Source organism: Mastigoproctus giganteus, chromosome 5 (assembly GCF_048544385.1).
Source record: "Mastigoproctus giganteus isolate SK-2022 chromosome 5, ASM4854438v1, whole genome shotgun sequence".
NCBI classification, from domain to species: domain Eukaryota; kingdom Metazoa; phylum Arthropoda; class Arachnida; order Uropygi; family Thelyphonidae; genus Mastigoproctus; species Mastigoproctus giganteus.
In genome coordinates this window covers 188,352,546-188,373,279 of record NC_143579.1, presented here as the reverse complement: position 1 = coordinate 188,373,279, position 20,734 = coordinate 188,352,546, and the positions used below count along the sequence as shown (strand labels likewise).

General features: G+C 37.1%; 1 protein-coding gene across 1 annotated transcript in view; it reads right to left on the bottom strand.

Moving 5' to 3' along the window:
* The window catches only part of LOC150085942 (phosphorylase b kinase gamma catalytic chain, skeletal muscle/heart isoform-like), a 301,197-nt gene that overhangs the window by 132,395 nt on the left and 148,068 nt on the right, over window positions 1-20,734 (bottom strand). The window contains exon 7 of the mRNA XM_090374747.1: window positions 11,598-11,688. Within this exon, the coding sequence (XP_090230873.1) occupies window positions 11,598-11,688 (91 nt within the window). The remainder of the gene's footprint in view (window positions 1-11,597; window positions 11,689-20,734) is intronic.

Here is a 20,734-nt window from a genome sequence, read left to right as displayed (position 1 = left end):
CACGGGCTCGAACCCTGGTCTAATCAAGAAGCGCGTGCTATGCACTGCTGCTCCTGCCCATCTGGCTATGGAGGTGCCTGAGAGAAGGTGGATGCATTTATGCTGTTAACTAATAAAACTAAACACTTTTCAAACCTTTACCAAATTTTGGACCTACCTGTTATATTTCAGTGATAGAGGAAGTACAAAGCCATGTATTTGTTTATGTCTTCCATTCCTGACTGACTTCAAATGACCACTGTTGTTATTATGTGCCACTGCTGCATGATGTGGCTTCTAATAGGAAGGGGGAAAAATCTTATAAAAGTGTGAAAAGTCTAATTTTATTTGTATACACTTTTCTTCTGAATATCTGAAATGGCCCTAAAGTCAATTGAGGAGGATAAATCACTTATGATCCCTGCCTTTTCCATGACGCTGTGGAGGCATGTGATGGGAAAAGGAGTTTTAACAACTGCTTCAGTGTGTCTACCAAGGAAAGGTGAAGGGAGGGGTCATAAATTAATTAAAAAAACTGGGTATATAAATACACTGATACAACCAGGTGGAGGAGGGCATAACAGATATATACAAATTACATATACACAGTTTAAAAATGCCATAAAAGTAAAACTGTAATGATTACCTCAGTTTTTTGTATTTTAAGTACAGGAATGTTGTATGATCTGGCCTTGAAATCTTTTAACTGGGACATGGTAATGTAGCCATTTTTTCGATACATGGTTAACATTTTATTGTACCAATTGATCAAATAGGTAAATAGTACCTGGTCTACCTCAAGATAAGTAGAGGTTACATGGGCGAGGGGGTGTTCGAACACTAGTTAAAGCATTCTGATTGTGTGACAGCGAGTTGTACAAGTGTGGTTGTGTTTGAAACGAACTTGTATACACTTGGCCAAAAGCTCGAGAGCATATGTTTGAACTTGTATAACAATATTCCTGTACTTTTCGGTCAGGTAAAACTGCATAAGAACCGATTTCCTATTCAGCCCATTGTTTCTTACAGAAACTCAGCATTTTCATCCTTAGCCACACATGTTTATAGTATTATAAAACACTTTAGACAGGTGATACAATTTGGGATAAAAACTACAATACATTATTTAATAATTTTAAGGATTGTAGACTCGACGATAATGATAATTTATTCCACTGGATATTACTTCCTTATATAAGAATGTAAATGTTGAATACATATTAGATATTCTTTGGAATATGTCAAATAATAACTCTATACGAATTAATTATATGACGCTTCCTATTAAAGAAATTTTTCACTTAATTAAACTTTTAGGTGAAGCCAACTATATCGCCTTTCAAGACAAGGTATATAAATAAATTTTTGGTTTGCCAATGGGATTGAGTCTAAGCCGCTTAATATCGGAGGTCTATCTTTCAACAATTGAGCGTATACATTTGGCACCTTTTCTACCAATATCACATACTACGGGAGATATTTAGACGATGTTCTGGTTATTACTGATAGTATCACTATTCAAGACATTTTACATTCATTTAATAATATTCATTCTAGACTCAATTTTATATTAGCATTAGTAGAGGCATATGATGAAAGAAAGCAAGCTTATGGAGCATCAGCCGAAAAAAAAAAAAAAAAAAACTTCCACTTCACCCCTCCATTCGTTCGAAATACCCGTCCAGCTGAGCTTTAAATTTATTTAGGCTATCAACTTCCACAACAAGAGATGGAAGTCTGTTCCACCAACCAACTACCTGCTGGCTAAAGGCAAATTTCTGCACATCTATCCTACATCTGTCTTTCCTCAATTTGAATTTATGCCCCCTCAGGTGATTATTCTGAGTAAGAGGAAGAATCCCATCAGCATGGAGCATGCTCAAACCATTCAAGGCTTTATACACCTCTATAAGATCACCTCGCCAGTGCCTAGTCTCCAGACACTGTAATTTGCAAAACTTAAGCCTTTCTTCGTAAGAGCAACCCTTTGTTCCATTCACTAATCTTGTTGCCCTTCTCTGTACTCATTCCAGCAGCTCTACATCCTTCTTGAAATGAGGCCTCCAGACTTGTATACAGTACTCAAGGTGTGAGTACTTGTATACAGTACTCACACCTTGAGTACTGTATACAAGTACTCACACCTTGAATACTGTATACAAGTACTCAAGGCCGCACCTTGAGTACTTGTATACAGTACTCAAGGTGTGGCCTGACCATTGCCTTATACAAGGGAATAATCACCTCCTTATCCCTGCTAGAAATATTCCCGTATATCATTGACAAGACACCATGAGCTACTCTTGCAGCCCATCTGCACTACTCAGAGAACTTCATATCTGCCTGCACAATTACCCCAGGTCCTTTTCATTCTCTACCACTGTCAGTGTAGTACCACAGAGTTGATATTTTGCTCTGGAGTTGCTGTTTCCCATATGTAGTACTTTACATTTGTCAATGTTAAACTTCATTTGCCACCTGTCAGCCCATCTGCTCAACCTTTCCAGATACTGTTGCAGCAGCATAACGTCAGTAGTGTCCTTAACAACCCTGCAAACCTTTGTATTGTCTGCAAACTTCGACATTAAGCTTGATATACCATCATCAATATTATTTATAAATACAGAAAACAATAATGGACCCAACACTGAACCCTGCGAGACTCCACTAATAACATTAGTCCACGATGAGCAGTGTCCACTGATTACCACTCCCTGTCTTCTCCCCCTCAACCACCACTTTATCCATAGCAGCAATTTGCCTCCAATGCCACACTGCTCCAATTTGTGCAGCAGTCTTCCATGTGCAACAGGATCAAAAGCCTTTCTAAGATCCAAGTATATGATATCAAAGTTATTCCCTGCATCCAGTTCTTTTGTGACTGCATCATAGTATCCAATCCAATTGGTCAGGCAAGACTTTCCCTTAACAAAACAATGCTGTGTCCGAGCTATAACTGAAGTCTTGTCTAGATGATTCTGCAGTGCTTCTTTAACCAGTGCCTCCATTAATTTTCCTGGAACAGAAGTTAAATTCGCAGGTCTATAATTACTTGTGTCAGCCTTTGATCCTCCTTTGTGAATTGGGGTCACATTTGCACATCTCCAGTCTATGGGTACCTCTCCTGAGTCCAAGGAAGCTCACATAATTATGGCTAAGGGTTTGGTTACTTCCTTTGCTGCCTCCTTTAATATAACTGGATAGATCCTATCCATCCCAAGTGCCTTTCTTGTGTTTATCTTCAACAATTTCTTCTCCACTTTACTCTCAGTTATTACAAGATTATCTAGCTTACTGCCAGAGTTGAATACACCTCTGGCATTCCCCTCACTGAATAACTCCTCATGTGTGAATGTCGATGCAAAATATTCATTTAGTTTGTTAGCTACCTGAGCAGGATCAACAACAGTTGAACCATCAATATCAAGTGGACCAATCTGATTGATCCCCTTCCTTCTAGAGTTTACATAAGTAAAGAACTCTTTGCTGTTTTTCTTTGCATCCCTTGCCAAAAATTTCTCGTAATCTGCCTTCGCCTGCCTAACCTCCTTTGTAACTTGGTTACAGACCAACTTATATCTACCTTAGGCTTTTGTGTCACCTGTTAATTTATATGTATCTTATGCATTTTTCTTCTCTGCCATATGTCTCATTAGTTCATCTGACATCCATTTAGGCCCAAACCTTGAACAATAGTTTCTTCCTAGTAGCTTCCAAGATAAGTTCTTTGAATGCTTCCCATTTGGAATTTGCTGTTAGTAACATCATCAGTTGGTCCCACTGTATTGCATTTAAATACTGTCTCAGACCATCGTAGTCACCTTTGCGAAAGCAATAACCTTTCTCTTTACCCCTAATGGTAGTTAACTCTTTGAGTAAATCCAACTTCAGCACTCTGTGATCACTGCCACCTAGTGGTTCCTTTATCTGCAGAATCTTAATGCATGAAGAATCACTACTGATAATCAAATCAAGAGTATTACTCCCTGTAGTTGCCTCCTTAACATGCTGATGTAGAAAACAATCATCCAATAAATCCACAAAAGCCTTGCTAGTGTGTGAATAACCAACCCACAAATTCCAGTCAATATCTGGGAAATTAAAATCCCCCATTATAAGACTCTCTGATTTACTGGCCCACTCTATTTCCCTGTACAGTTTCTTATTATACTCATCAGAGTCATTAGGCCTATAGCACACTCCCACTCTCAATTTTGATCTCCCAATGCTTATGTCACACCAAACTGACTCGACACTGCACTGTCCAGCGATGTCGACTGGCTTCACTTCCTTGGATTTTATGCGTTTCTTAACTAATAGCATAACCCCTCCTCCCTTCCTATCCTGTCTGTAGATGTTGTACTCCCCAAATTCCAGTTCTGCGTTCCTTATATCTGTGTGACACCACGTCTCTGATATCCCAACAATATCTGCCTTTGATGATTTGAGCAATACCTCAAATTCATCAAATTTATTTACCAAACTCCTAGCATTGGTGTACACGCATGTATACATGTACCTGTTCCTATTCTTAGCTACCCTAACACAACCCATGTGTTTACTTGTACTGCAATGACTTCCAGCAGTCTCTGAAATATCCTGCATCTTGTTTTCCAGGCTTCCGCTCATTCCAATAGAAGCAGAGCAGTGCAAGAATCACTTTCACCTCTGCCAGTGGCTACTGTTAATTTATTAGTCCTTGTATCCCCCCCCCCAAGCTAGCAGTTTTCTGACCCACCTAAAGCTGCCTCGATAGCATCAGCAAATATTCTTGCACCCTTTCTACTTAAGTGTATCCCATCCCTATAGAAGCAGTTTCTCCTGTTAACAAGTACAGACCAGGCTGAAAAAAATTAATCCCCTTGAGCCTTGCACACTCTTTCCAGGGCCAAATTGATCGACAAGACTCTCATCATATTCTCCCTCCTATCGTGTCTGGGCAGAATTGCAGACACTTTCAAATTCAACCCTAATCCACAGCAGTTATATTAAAGGAAGTGGCAAAGCAACTAAGCAAACGCTTAGCTACAATTATGAGAGCATCCTTGGACTCAAAGGAGGTCCCCACGGACTGGAGATGTGCAAATGTATCCCCAATTCACAAAGGGGGATCGAAGCGTGACACGAGTAATTACAGACCAGTTAGTTTAATTTCTGTTCCAGGTAAAATAATGGAGTCACTGGTTAAAGATGCATTCCAGGATCATCTAGACAAGGCTGCAGCAATAATTCAGACACAGCATGGGTTTGTTAAGGAAAAGTCTTGTCTGACAAATTTGATAGGATATTATGATGTGGTTACAAAGGAACTGGATGCAAAAAATAATTTTGATATCATATATTTGGATTTCAGGAAAGCTTTTGACACTGTTGCACATGGAATACTATTGTACAAATTAGAGCAGAATGGTATTAAGGGTAAGTTGCCACAATGGATAAAACTATGGTTGAGTGAGAGAAAACAGAGGGTGCTAATTAATGGGTGCTGCTCTTCATGGACTAATGTTATTAGTGGAGTCCCCACAGGGTTTGGTGTTGGGTCCTCTGTTGTTTTGTATATTTATCGATGATATTGATGAAGGTATATCAGGCTTCGTGTTGAAGTTTGCAGATGATACAAAGGTTGGCACTGTTGTTAATGACAATAATGGCAGTGTGCTACTGCAACAGGATCTAGATAATTTGGGCAGATGGGCTAAGAAGTAGCAACTGAAATTTAACCTTGACAAATGTAAAGTACTGAATATTGGTAGAAGTAACCCCAGAGAAATGTACCAACTGTGTCGTACTACACTTAAGGTGGTAGAAAATGAAAAAGACCTGGGAGTAATTGTGCAATCAGATATGAAGTTTTCTGAGCAATGCAGACAGGTTGCCAGGCGAGGTCATGGGGTTTTGTCAATGATATATAGGAATTTTTCTAGCAGGGAAAAGGAGGTGATTGTCCCTCTGTATAAGGCAATGGTCAGGCCACACCTTGAGTACTGCGTACAGGTCTGGAGGCCTTATTTTAGGAAGGATGTAGATTTGCTTGAGCGTGTACAGAGAAGGGCAACAAGATTGGTGAGGGGAATGAAGAGATCCTCTTACCAAGAGAGGCTTTAGTTCTGCAACTTGCAGTGGCTGGAGACTAGGCACCTGCGCGGTGATGTGATTGAGGTGTATAAGGCCTTGAATGGGTTGAGCACGCTGAATTTTGATGGGATCCTTCCACGTGCAGATTACGAACCTAAGGGGGCATAAATTCAAATTAAGAAAAGACAGATGTAGAATAGATGTGCATAAATTTGCCTTTAGCCAGCGGGTGGTTAACTGCTGGTACAAACTTCCATCTGTTGTTGTGGAAGTTGATAGGTTAAATAAATTTAAGGAGGAACTGGACAGGCATTTTGAGGGAATGGTGTGATTTTTTTTTTTTTTTTTTTTTTTTGGCTGATGCTGCATAAGCTTATACATTTGCTTTCTTGCATCACATGACACTACTTCTATTACTACTACTACTACTACTACATTAGTCCATGTAGAGCAGTATCCATTTATTAGCACTCTCTGCCGTTTCTCACTCAATCATCCCTTTAGGTTCAAGCCTGTGACCACCAAATATGAAGGATGTGGAAAAGTCAGGGAATGACCAATGCATATCCCCTCCTGGAGCAATATGGCCTTAGTTGCTAATGCTCCTAAAAAACCAAATAACAACAACAACATCCATCCCTTTATCCATTGCATCAACTTGCCTTTAATGCTATAGCACTCCAATTTGTACAGAAGTCTTCCATGTGCAATAGTATGAAAAGCTTTCCTGAAATACAAGAACATGATATCAAAATTATTTTTTGCATCCAGTTCCTTTGTGACCACATTATAGTATCCAAGTATGTTTGCAAGTGGCAAAAGTTGAAAACATTGTACAGCAGATATCATCTTTTAAAGGCACAAAAGAAAGGTGATATTGCTGTACACATTGGGAATAATGTACAGCAATATCACCTTTTGCTGTACACATTGGGAATAATGACATTAAGAGTAGGACATTTGTGAACTTACTTAAAATGTACAGGTCAATGTTGAAAAAAAGTTGTGAGTTAATGTTATATTTGAAAGTGTCTGCAATTCTGCCCAGACACAATAGGAGGGAGTGTATAATGAGAGCCTTGTCAATCAATTTGACTGTGGAGAGACTGTGCAAGGCTCACAGGGTAGAATTTTTCTCAGTGTGGTCTGTGTCTGGTAACAGGAGAGACTGCTTCTACAAGGATGGGATACACTTAAACAGAAAGGGTGCAAGAATATTTCCACCCTTTCTATTGAAGTAGTGTTAGGTGGGTCAGAAAACTGCTATCTTGAGTGTGGGGATACACAGACTAATAGATCAACAATAGCCACAAGTTGAGGTGAAAGTGATTCTTGCACCGCTTCTACTGGAATTTGCAGCAGCTTGGAAAGCAAGATTCCAAGGATTTCAAAGACTGCTGCAAGTTATCATAGAACAAATAAATACATGGGCCATGACAGGGTAACTAAGAGCAAGAACATGGGCTTGTACACTTGTATGTATACTAACTTTAGGAATATAGTAAATAATTTTGATAAATTTGAAGTGCTGGTCAAGACATCAAAGGCGGATTTCGTTGGGATATCAGAGATGTGGTATCACCCAGATATAAGGAATGCAGAATTTGAATATGGGGAATCTGCCTTCGCTAGCCTAACCTCCTCTGTCACTTGATTACAGACTAGATGATATCTGCCATAGGCTTTGGTGTCACCTGATAATTTATATGCATCTCATTCATTTTTCTTCTCTGCCATGAGTCTCAGTTTATCTGATATCCATTTAGGTCTAAACCTTGAATAGTATTTCTTAGTTGATATAAAAAGCATATTTGCTTCCAAGACTAAGTCTTTCCATTTAGAATTTGCTGTTGGTAACATCATCAGTGGGATCCCCTGTATAGAATTTAAAAACTGTCTAAAGCCACTGTAGTCACCTTTATAAAAGAAAAAACCCTTCTCTTTACCCCTGATGGTAGTTACACCTTTGAGTAAATCCCACATGAGTACATTGTGATCACTGCCACCTACCGGTTCCTTTATCTGTAGATTCTTAATGCATGAATAATCACTGCTGATAATCAGATCAAGACTATTATTCCCTCTGGTTGCCTCTTGAATATGTTGCTTGAATAAATCCACAAAGGTCTTGCTAGTATGTGAGTGACCAATCCACATCTGGAAAATTAAAATCCCCCATTATAAGACATTTTGATTTACTGGCCTACTCTATTTCTCTGTACAGTTGTTCGTTGTACTCTTCAGAGTCATTAGGCCAATAACATACTCCAACTTTCATTTTTGCTTTCCTAGTGCTTAGTCATAACAAACTGACTCAACATTGCACTGGCCGCCCATGTGAACTGGACGCACTGCCTTAGATTTTATGTGTTTCTTAACTAAGAGCATAAATCCTCCTCTCTTCCTATCCAGTCTTTCCTTTCTGTACACTTGTCCTAATAGTCATAAAATTTCCCTTTGCCTTTTTCGTTCTCTTCTTTGCACCTACTTGGTATTAACTGTACTTATTTTCTTATACATATTTTCCTTGTTTCCAGATATGTGTATGATACTCTCTATTAAATTCTTCTGTATAAACGCACCTCACATTAATCTTTTGTTCTGCTAGATTTAACTTAATTTTAGACTTTTCACCTAGACTACAGGCAGTTAGCCCTAGTCTTGCTTGGGATTTCTTTTGTGTTTTAGGCTAAATTCAGCCTTACAACCTTTCCCCTGTTCTAGAATTAAAATTACGGTTCTAGATTTTGCCACCTCCTAAATTCTTCTCTATAAACTATAGGATATTAGCTTTCAACAACCTTTCATCATAACAATCTTATAAATTTCCTCAGTTAATTATTGAACTTTTGATTAAAATTAATTCCTTAATGCTTAAACCTGCTTATGAATTACTGATCGTTAACTAACTTCTCATTATTTAGCTTCCTCATCTTACTATTTATTTTCAATTCTGTATGTATACTTGTATCTGTTTCTAGTCTGCTGCCGGGTGACAATTAGGCCTGTTCCCGGCCTCAGACCATATTTTACTGTATATACTATTCTAGTTTATTTTTATCTTGTTTTGGTCTGCTGCCAGGCGACAGTTGGGCTTGTCTCCTGGCTTTAGACTTTACCTTACTGTATAAACCATTATTTTATTTTTACTTACCTTCTTTTACTTTGGCTCCTTTTCCAGCCTGAGATATTTTTTTGTTAATCCAAATTAACTCTTAGTTTAATTATATCCTTCTAGTTTTTCTACCTCTTTTTCGAGAGAGAATTCTCTCTCTCTCCTTTCTTTTTCCTACTTTTTCCTTCCCAAAATTTTTTCTGCGTATACCACTTGGTTAGGGACGGGAGTCGGGATGCAGGTGAGTTTCTCTCCCTGCCTCCCGGCTGCTAAGTCTCCAGGGCCGGCAAACAACAACCATCAGAACCTACACTTATACATACACACACACACACATACATTTACACACACACATACCGGCTATAAATAAACTACAGATGCTACAGCGGTAAATAGGGGAAACCCTGGATGCCGCATTCAATACAAAAATACCTTGAATACCTTGTCCTTTCTGTACACGTTGTTCTCCTCATATTCAAATTCTGCATTCCTTATATCTAAGTGACACCACGTCTCTGATATCCCAAAAAGTCTGCATTTGTTGTCCTGATTAGCACTTCAAATTCACTGAAGTTATTTACTATATTCCTAGCATTGGTTTATTTACTATATTCCTAGCATTGGTATACATGCACCTGTTCTTTCTCTTGTTACCTGAACACAGCATGTGTATTTACTTGTTCCATAATGACTCCAAGCAGTTCTTGAAATTCACAGAACCTTTCTTTCCTGCTGCTCATTCCAATAGAAGCAGTGTAAGAATCAATTTTCATAATACAATGCTGATAATATCAGTACAAGTTAATTAAAATGGATTTTAATTACAAAAACTAGTTAATTGGTTATGTTAGTAGCAAGAAGTGCCAACAGTCAGCATGTCATTCTATATCAATGCAATATGATCCCGTATCAAGCAAGCCACAAAGCCTATAATCAAACTGACTCCATTATAATCCTTTGCACTTGCTCTTATCGAGGGCCATTTTTAGTTTGTAAACTGTGAAGATCAATCCCAGCTATGAACTTTCTATGGAATTTGAAATAAAACAGAAAGCTAAGACTTTCTATTTTATTTCAAATTTGTATAGCAGGCTTTGATGTGCAACAGTATCAAAGGCTTTTCTGAAATCCAAGTATATGACATCACAATTATTTTTGCATCTGTTCCTTTGTGATACAATTATAGTATCTGATCAAACTGGTCAGACAAGATTTCCCCTCCCCCCCCCCCAAACCCATGTTGTGTCTGAAGTATAACTGCACTCCTGTCTAGATGTCCTGCGTTACTTTAAACAGTGACTCCATTATTTTCCCTGGAACAGAAGTTAAGCTAACAAGTGTATAACTGCTTGTGTCACCCTTTTATCCCCTTTGTGAATTGGAAATAGATTCACACATCTCCAGTATGCAGGGACTTCCTCTGAATCCAGATATGCTCTCATAATTATGGGTATCAGTTTGCTTACCCCTTAACTGCCCCTCTGAGTATAAGTGGTTAGATCCCATCCATCCCAGGTACCTTTTTAATGTTTAACTTTAAAAGTTTCTCATCCATTTTCCTCTCAGTTATTACAAAATCATTTAGCTCCATGTTGGAGTTTGGTAAACTTCTGGCATTCGCTTCCCTAAACAATTCTTGTAGTATGTCTGTATGTAGATGCAAAATATGTGTGTATGTAGATGCAAAATACTTATTCAGTTTTTCAGCAACCTGAGCAGGATCAGAAATAGCTGAACTATCGATATCAAGTGGACTAATATGATTCATCCCTTTCCCTGTAGTGTTTACATAAGAATAGAAGTCTTTGCTATTTTTCTTTACCTCCTTTACCAAAGATTTCTCATAATTTACCTTAGCTTGCCTAACATCCTTTGTTACTTGATTGAAGACGACTAGTTGATATTAAATTTAATTAAATTAAATTTAATTTAAATGGAAATTTATAATTAAACCACACTAAATTAAGAGATACCTAACTGTAGTATATACACTACACTATTCACAGCGTGCAACAATAATACATATTATACTACACAGGTACATTATATATTACCCTATACAGTTATATATTATGCTATACAGTTACATCTTTAATATTATGGACTTAGTTTACTGCCTTAATATTATTAGTACAATATTAACTGTACTCCTATGGAACTACAAACAGGAATATGAAATAGCTATATGAGAAAAGAGTATGAAATATCAATACAGTTAACACTAATGATGGGCAGCAACTATGCAGTGAAGTGTCTTTTCTCAGAAAAACCACTACTCTGTTCATTCTTGTGCCCAACCATAAAATTATGCTACTTCTGCTAGGTTTGGAAAGTGAAGGAGGGTGAAGGATATAAGTTTGGTATCAGTTATAAACATAAGTATATTTGCTTCTGTATAAAAACTTCTTTTTTCTTGAAATAAACTTACCAAAGAGTCTCTGCCCAGGTTGAATTATCCGTGCAAAGCCAAAGTCGGCAATTTTAACGTTGTACTCATCATCTAGAAGAATATTTTCAGGCTGAAAGAAATAAGTAATGAAATATGATAATGCAAATAATTATAGTAGTTTATTTATTATTTTTTTTCAGAGCCATTTGTTGAAATTATAAACTTTGAAACAGTTTTTGTTTAGCTAATCCAAAGTGAAAATGTGTTTACTATTAATCACTTCGGTGCCAGTTATTTTTTTTATTCAGGTAATCCCTTGCTGATTGTGGGAGTTAGAGACCAAGAGGATCTCATGGGAGTTGGGGGCTGGCAGACCTTCATAACTGACAAAACTATGAAAGCCAAATACAGTAGAACTTCATAAAAGCAGCATTCAAAAATCCAACATTTTTTGAATATTTCTCCTAGGGTAGTTGACTATACAAGGCTAGCTGGACTTAAAAAAAAGCATACTTTAAAAAAATACATAAATTTTATACATATAAAATAGTTCATTTTGTGACACATTCAATACTAGTTCACAGTATAGTACTTAGTAGTACAATAGTATGCTTAGTATTAAAGGTGATTCAATTGCTGAAATCATATCACACCATTTATACCTCATATTACAATATACTGGACAATAACAACACCTATATCCGAGGCAAGATTCAAACCTGTGACTTTTATTTCTTAGGCAACCATACTGCCCACGGGACCAATCCAGCAGCATGGGTTCACATTTTGATTTCATGCTGGTAGTTACGACTCTGAGGAGACTGACCATCAAAGATGCTGTATTATCTAGTAAAAATATTCAAATGTGATTTCCAACTATATTTTATTATGCAATTGAAAGTTCTCCCTGAATTGATAATGTTAAAATTACAAATTTTTAAAAACAAATCAATGATCTGATTAGGTGACTGTATTAATTATGCTTCTCACATGAGCTTGCCAAGTATGAAATGCACAATAATACAAATCACCCATGAATACTTTGTCATATATGTAACTTCCAAAAAACTAGAATTTTCAAAAATCTGGCTGTTGTGTCATGATGTCAGATTTATATTCACTTACTTAAAGTAATAAAAAGGGAAAGCATATGTTCTTGGCAAGCTGAAAAATACAGAAACATAATCATTAAACAACAGAATTAAGCAAAGTGAATAAAATAAATTATACATTATTTAAGTTACTAGGAATCCAACAAGGTTTGGCATGCTGGGAGATGACAGAGGGTATCCTGAAAAAGGCCTCTGAGGTTGGGCAAATTCATATTTTAGCATTAAATCAGCTCACACACCAACCATAAGAATACGTATTTACTGTAACTAAAATATTTACAAATTAAAATAAAATAAATATTTACAAAAACTGCTATTATATTAAATTAAATTATATACATGTAAAAAACATTAAAACTGTGATAAAATCCTTGAGATAAAATATACTAAAATAAACCGGATTAAAAGCGATAAAAATCTCTGGAGCTTTCGGAAGCATCGGCTTCCTTCCTCAGCAGTAACAAAGCTTCCTGCAGCACGTCCATATATAACAGGCTCACGGTACTTATACACGAGGTGCAGTCGGCGCATGGTCTGAACTGGAAGCGGAAATAGCTCGGGAACGTGTTAAGCAAAACCGTTCATCCGTTCTTAGGATGATAGTTTCAAACAGAGGATGCATATGCATACCTCTGTCCCTATTCATAATATTGTGGTCGGATGAACAGATTCGTAGGCTCTCGAGCCATTTACGGTTCCAGAACCCATGCGCTCGATCCACAATAACCGCATCCTCTGGGGCATGCGGTTATCGTGGAAATCAAAGAGCATGCAAATGCTATAAAAACCGCTGATTACAATAAGTCTGCTCTGGCCGAACATTTTTGGGAGAAGCAGCATCAAATCTCACCAGAGGATGCGGTTATCGTGGATCGAGCGCATGGGTTCTGGAAACGTAAATAGCTCGAGAGCCTACGAATCTGTTCATCCGACCACAATATTATGAATAGGGACAGAGGTATGCATATGCATCCTCTGTTTGAAACTATCATCCTAAGTACGGATGAACGGTTTTGATTAACACGTTCCCGAGCTATTTCCGCTTCCAGTTCAGACCATGCGCCGACTGCACCACGTGTATAAGTACCGTGAGCCTGTTATATGTGGACGTGCTGCAGGAAGCTTTGTTACTGCTGATGAAGGAAGCCGATGCTTCCGAAAGCTCCAGAGATTTTTATCACTTTTAATCCGGTTTATTTTAGTGTATTTTATCTCAAGGATTTTATCACAGTTTTAATGTTTTTTACATGTATATAATTTAATTTAATATAATAGCAGTTTTTGTAAATATTTATTTTATTTTATTTTAATTTGTAAATATTTTAGTTACAGTAAATACTTATTCTTATGGTTGGTGTGTGAGCTGATTTAATGCTAAAATATGACAGAGGGTAATGATAGATGCAGGGGCCATACATAATGGAGCTTGAAATCAGCTTCAGTAACTGTCTGATTGAATGCTGCATTTTTATTTTTAATTTCTTAATAGAGTTCTTTATATGACAATAAAGCACCTTAAAGTTTGTCTTTCTATGGTTATACTTCATTCCAAATGAGGAGCATTGTTAATTTCAGGGCTTGTTAAGTGGGACATTCACGACAGTCAGATTCACAAGTACTTGTTTGTTTGTTATTTGGTTTTTAGGAGCATTAGCAACTAAGGCCATATTGCTCCGGGATATGCGGTGGTCACTCCCTGACCTTTCCGCATCCTCCGTATTTGGTGGTGACGGGCTCGAACCCCGGTCTAATCAAGAAGCGTGTGCTGCTGCTCCTTCCCACCTGGCTACGGAGGCGCAATCACAAGTACTCTGAGATAGTAGGTAGAATAACACTAAATATAGCATATTTCATATAGTTGTAAATTATTGTTTAGCTAGAATCATTATTTATGATCAAAGGTTATATTTAAACAATAAAAATTAAATTAAATAAATATTTTGAAGTAACGATAATCTTAGCAAAGATCATAATCTATGACAGGAAAGTTAGTTTCGAAATCTAAATTTCAATTTAGTGCTGTTCAATATTTTTCATTTTAAGTAATAATTTATATAAATAATATTTTATAAATTAATATTTGAAATATATTTTTTAAAATTAATATATTTTGTAATTTTATTTCTGTAATATTTTGTAGATGTTTTTGTAGAGAGAGAGAGAGAGAGAGAGAGTCAAAAGTAGAAGGGAATCACCAAGAAAGAGAAGAATCATAATATCCAGCTCAGGACCCGGGGTGTACCAACCAATACTCACCAGATGTGAGCCCTGCATAGGGCATGTAAGATTCAGGCCTAAATGCATGTCATGTCAGATGAACTAATGAGACTTGTAGCAAAAAATAAAAAAGCATGGGATGCATAAAAATTATCAGGAGACACAGAAGCCTATGGTAGATATAAGCTAGTCTGCAATCAAGTCACAAACCAGGTTAGACAAACAGAGGCAGATTACAACGAACCTTTGACAAAAGATGCAAAGAAAAAGAGCAAAGATTTCTTAACTTATGTAAACTCTAGAAGAAAAGGGATGAATCATATTGGTCCACTTGATATTGATGGTGTGACTGTCGTTGATCCTGCTCAGGTAACTGACAAACTGAATGAGTATTTTGCATCTAGTTTGCACATGAGGAATTCTGTAGGGAAGTGGAGGCCAGAAGCTTCTCAATCTCTAACAGGGAGCTAAATGATTTTTCAATAACCGAGAGCAAACTGGAGGAGATACTGTTGAAGTTGAACATAAGAAAGGCATTTGGGGTGGATGGGATCTATCTAGTTATATTAAAGGAGGCAGCAAATGAAGCAAACAAACCTTTAGCCATAATTATGAGAGCATCCTTGAACTCAGGTGAGGTCCCCACGGACTGGAGATGTGCAAATGTATCCCCACTTCACGAAGGGAGTTCAAAAGGTGACACAAGTAATTACAGACCTGTTAGTTTAACTTCTGTTACAGAGAAAATAATGGAGTCACTGGTTAAAGAATTGCAGGATCATCTAGACAAGACTACAGTTATAGTTCAGAAGCAACATGGATTTGTTAAGGGGAAGTCTTGTCTGACCAATTTTACTGGATACTATGATGTGATCACAAAGTAACTGGATGCAAAAAATAATTTTGATATTATATACTTGGATTTTAGGAAAGCTTTTGATACTGTTGCACATGGAATACTACTGTACAAAATGGGGCAGTATGGTATTAAGGACAGGTTGTTGTTATTTGGTTTTAGGAGCATTAGCAACTAAGGCCATATTGCTCCAGGGATATGCGGTGGTCATTCCCTGACCTTTCTGCATCCTCCGTATTTGGTGGTCATGGGCTCGAACCCCGGTCTAATCAAGAAGCATGTGCTACGCACTGCTGCTCCCTCACACCTGGCTACGGAGGCGCTGTATTAAGGACAAGTTGCTGCTATGGATAAAGTGATGGTTGAGTGGGAGAAGGCAGAGAGTGGTAATCAATGGACACTGCTCTTTGTGGACTAATGTTATTAGTGGAGTCCCCCAGGGTTCGGTGTTGGGCCATTGTTGTTTTCTATATTTATCGATGATATCGATGAAGGTATAGCAGCCTTCATGTCCAAGTTTGCAGATGATATGAAGGTTGGCAGGGTTGTTAATGATAGTGATAGCAGTACACTGATGCAACAGGATCTAGAAAAGTTGGGCAGATGGGCTGAGAGGTGGCAACTGAAGTTTAACATTGACAATTGCAAAGTACTGCATATGGGTAGCAGTAACATAGCAACATAGAGTAACATAGCAACTGTGAGGTACTACATTCAGGGTAGTGGAGAATGAAAATGACCTGGGGTAATCGTGCAGTAAGATATTAAGTTTTTCAAGCAGTGCAGACAGGCTTCTAAAGCAGCTCATGGGATCTTGTCAATGATATGTAGAAATTTTGCTGGCAGGGTTAAGGAAGTGATTATCACCTTATATAAGGCAATGGTCAGGCCACGCCTTGAGTACTGCGTACAGGTCTGGAGGCCTCATTTTAGGAAGGATGTGGAGGTGCTGGAATGAGTACAGAGAAGGGCAACAAGATTTGTGAGGGGAATAAAGGGTTGCCCTTACCAAGAAAGGCTTAAGTTTTCCAAACTGCAGAATCTGGAGACTAGGCACCTGAGAGGTGATCTAATTGAGGTGTATAAGGCCTTGAATGGTTTGAGCAAGCTCAATGCTGATGGGAATCTTATTCTTGCTCAGTTTATGCAAGTAAGGGGACATAAATTCAAACTGATGAAAGACAGTTGTGGAATACACGTGCAGAAATTTGCCTTTAGCCAGAAGGTGGCTGATTGCTGGAACAAACTTCCATCTGTCATTGTGGAAGTTAACAGCTAAAATAAATTCAAGGCAGAACTAGACAAACTTTTGGAGTGAATGGATGGATGAAATGGAAGGGTTTTTTTTTTGGCTGATGCTGTGTAAGTTTGCTATCTTGCATTATATGCGTCTACTAATGCTAATGATTCTGACCAGAAATGATGCAGGCTATTCCCTAGTGAGTCCCAACCTTACTGTTGTGTAGGCTGTGGAAATGCATTCAAAGATGTGAAAATCTAAGAAATTGGACCATTGCAAAAGTGGAATGATGAATTAGAGCAAAATAAAACTGGAGAGTTAATGTCGATTGAAGTGTTTAATAATACACCTAATTCTGTTTTTACACGATAGATACGTTCCTGAAAAATACGTGTAAAAAAAATTCGTGTAAAAAAAGACATTGTATTTATGGAAGAAAAGAAGATTGGTTCCGGATCTAAAAAAATCAGTAAAAATAATTAAAAAAAAAAAAACACATAAAAATATTCGTTTTAAGCTTATTATTTTATTTAAACAAAATACACATGTAATAATATGTAATTAAAATGTATTAAAATAAATTTGTATGCATATGAAATGAAAAAAAATTCTTCATGAACAAAAAAAATCTGTTTTACACATAACAAGATTTTATTCATTTTCACTTTCTGATAATAAACGGCACATATGTTTGCGTACGACTGGAATATCACTGCCATCACTAGAAATGTTGTGGACATCGTCTTCTTCCTCTATTAATGAAATTCTGTCTGTGATCTCTTGAGCAAAATCAGCACGAGTCTCCTCTGGTGCTGATGTTTCACCGGTTTTACGAACGAATTCAGTTATTAATCGTTGTGTTCGTGTTTTGGTTAGGCCGTTATATAATTCTCTGTAAGAGGCTGTCAACAACTTCAGTTCACGTTGAAACTTCCCAGCGCGTTCCTCATTAGGGTCATTTTTGACAAAATGATTACCTAATTTTCTGGCCAGTTCCAGACCTTCTTTTATTAAATCTGCATTTAGAACAGGATCATTTTCTTCATTATCACTACGTTCTGTGGGATAAGGAGTCCCAAGGACAACCTCTAATATTTCATCTTCGCTTAGGGCTTTGTCGGTTAACAATTCATCAATATCTTCAAACGATAGATCATCGAATCCTTCTCCACCAATTTTGTGTGCCATTGTAATAATGTTGGGAAATTCGGTCGTATTAGGGATGATGGGATCTTTGCTTTTTACCCATTGTGGCCAAACCGCTTTCCAACACGCATTTAAAGTTGCTGGTTTTAATTCAGTTAACGCTAATCCAACTTGATTGATACAATCCATAATTGAGAATTTCTTCCACACATCAATGATTGTTAGTGTTTCATCATTCAGTTTGTCCAAAACGTGTTGGAATGTTCGTTTTACGTAGTATGTTTTAATTGTCGCAATTATACCTTGGTCTAGCGGTTGTATCAAAGATGTAGTATTAGGTGGCAGAAATAAAATTTGAACGTTTGGGTGTTCCAAGACAGGATGGCCGGGTGCATTGTCAAGAATCAGAAGAACTTTAAATTCGAGACCTTTCAAATTCACATAACGTCTGACTTCTGGGACGAAACATTTGTTGAACCATTCTGTAAAAATAGTAGTGGTCACCCAGGCCTTCTTGTTTGCCATCCAGTGAACAGGCAGTTTATTGATATCTACACCTTTCATTGAACGTGGGTTTAGGGCTCGATTTACCAGCAGTGGTTTCAACATACGATCTCCTGAAGCGTTGGAGGAAAATAATAAGGTCACGCGATCCTTAGCTACCTTAAAACCACCAGCAGTTTCTGCAATTTGGCTACATACGTTCTGTTGCATTCGTTTCCAGAAGAAACCAGTTTCATCTGCATTCCACACTTGATCAGGAGTGTATCCTCCATCTTCAATAATTTTTGCAAGTTCCTGCTGGAATACTTTAGCAGCCGATTCATCTGCAGATGCAGTTTCACCTTTAATTTTTATATTATGAAGAGCATTCCTTTTAAGAAACCCTGTCATCCAACCTGTACTCGCAGAAAATTCATACTTTCTGTTTAACTGAGATGAAATGCTTGGCTCCTTTTCTTTAATCTGTCTGTAAATTCTTAGTGCTGTTTGCTTGATGGCATTTCCATCTACTGGTACTCTTTTTTGTGACTGATCTTCTATCCATATTACCAGAGCCTTTTCCATTTTTTTCCTTGACAATATCTCTTGTATATGATGATGAATTAACACTTACTTTTGTTCCAGAACATACCGACTTCCTAATTGCAGCTTCATTTTTCTTAATAGTTCTTACGATAGCTTCATGTACACCAAAATGCTTTCCTAGAGACGTAGCCACTTGTCCAGTTGCAAGACGATCTAAAATTTGAATTTTAAGTTCCAAAGAAATCGTTTTCCTTTTCATTTTGGTAATAGGCGAATTATTCGACATTATATAAGGGCTACCGAAAAATATCTCAGTTATAATTAATAAAAAAAAAGGTATGAAAAATTTGTAAACTTACAATTTATTGACTATTGGCAAAATTAATAAATTTATATGTGCACAAATTTCACTAAAGATTCTTTCACTTTGAAATAGAGCTTACTACTACATGTCTTCCGAAGGTACAATGCACGAATACCGTAAATGTGCACCAAATTCAATAAAAACGTTGATGATTCATAGATACTTAGACGTACACATTGGTAAGCAAAAGCACGCGTTTCAAAACGCACACACTAGCTGTTATCCAATCTATTGGTGCGTGTAATATAGAAATGATACTAATATGCCACAAATAAAAAAAAATTCTTACAATTTAGGCAAAAAAAAATTCATAGAAATCGTGTTAAATCAAAATGACTCGTGTAAAAAGAGAATGAAATATTTATTTTGAATTCGTGTTAAATCAAATTCGTGTAAAAAAAGTTCGTGCAAAAACAGAATTAGGTGTATGCCAAAAGATGCACCATCAGATTCAAGTCCCAGATATAGATCATCATGAGAAAACTGTTAAGGTTTAAGAGGAGAGTTTTATTTGGAAATTCAGTTATAAGAGGGTAACAGAGAAAAGCACTTTGCAACAAAGATGGAAGAAACAGAACTAGAAGATATCAATCAAGTAAATAATCAGTTATCAAGTCTAACAAGAACTAACGAGCATATGTGTGGTATTAATGAAATTAAATGTACAAAACTGAGGACTTAGATGAAAGGTCATGCTGAAAAAATGTTGTGACTAAGGGTAAAATGTAGTCGTATCCTGCAATTCTACCTGGGCAATAAGAGGGATTTTATGATGTGAGCCTTGTCAATTAATTCTAAGCTTGAGGAACTCCAAATCTGTTGAAATTTGGGAAAGGGGAGATCAATCAAGTAACTAATCAGTTATCAGGTCTAACAAGAACTAATGAGCTTATGTGGGTATTAATGAAATTAAATGTACAAAAACTGAGAACTTAGATGAAAGGTCATGCTGAAAAAAATCAACGAACCAATCAATTTTCCTATTCAGGGAAATCAACCAACACTACAAACAGTTAAAATATAAACCACCTAAAAAGAAGTTCCATTGAACAACTTTAATTATTTTGGGACAACATATTATTTGAATACAAGAGACAATCAGTTCTGCATTCAAGGCAAATAAACATGCAAGAAATTCATGTTTTCCTTGGAATAATTCTGATTTCTGGATACAGAAGTTTAACCTTGACAAATGCAAAGTACTGCATATGG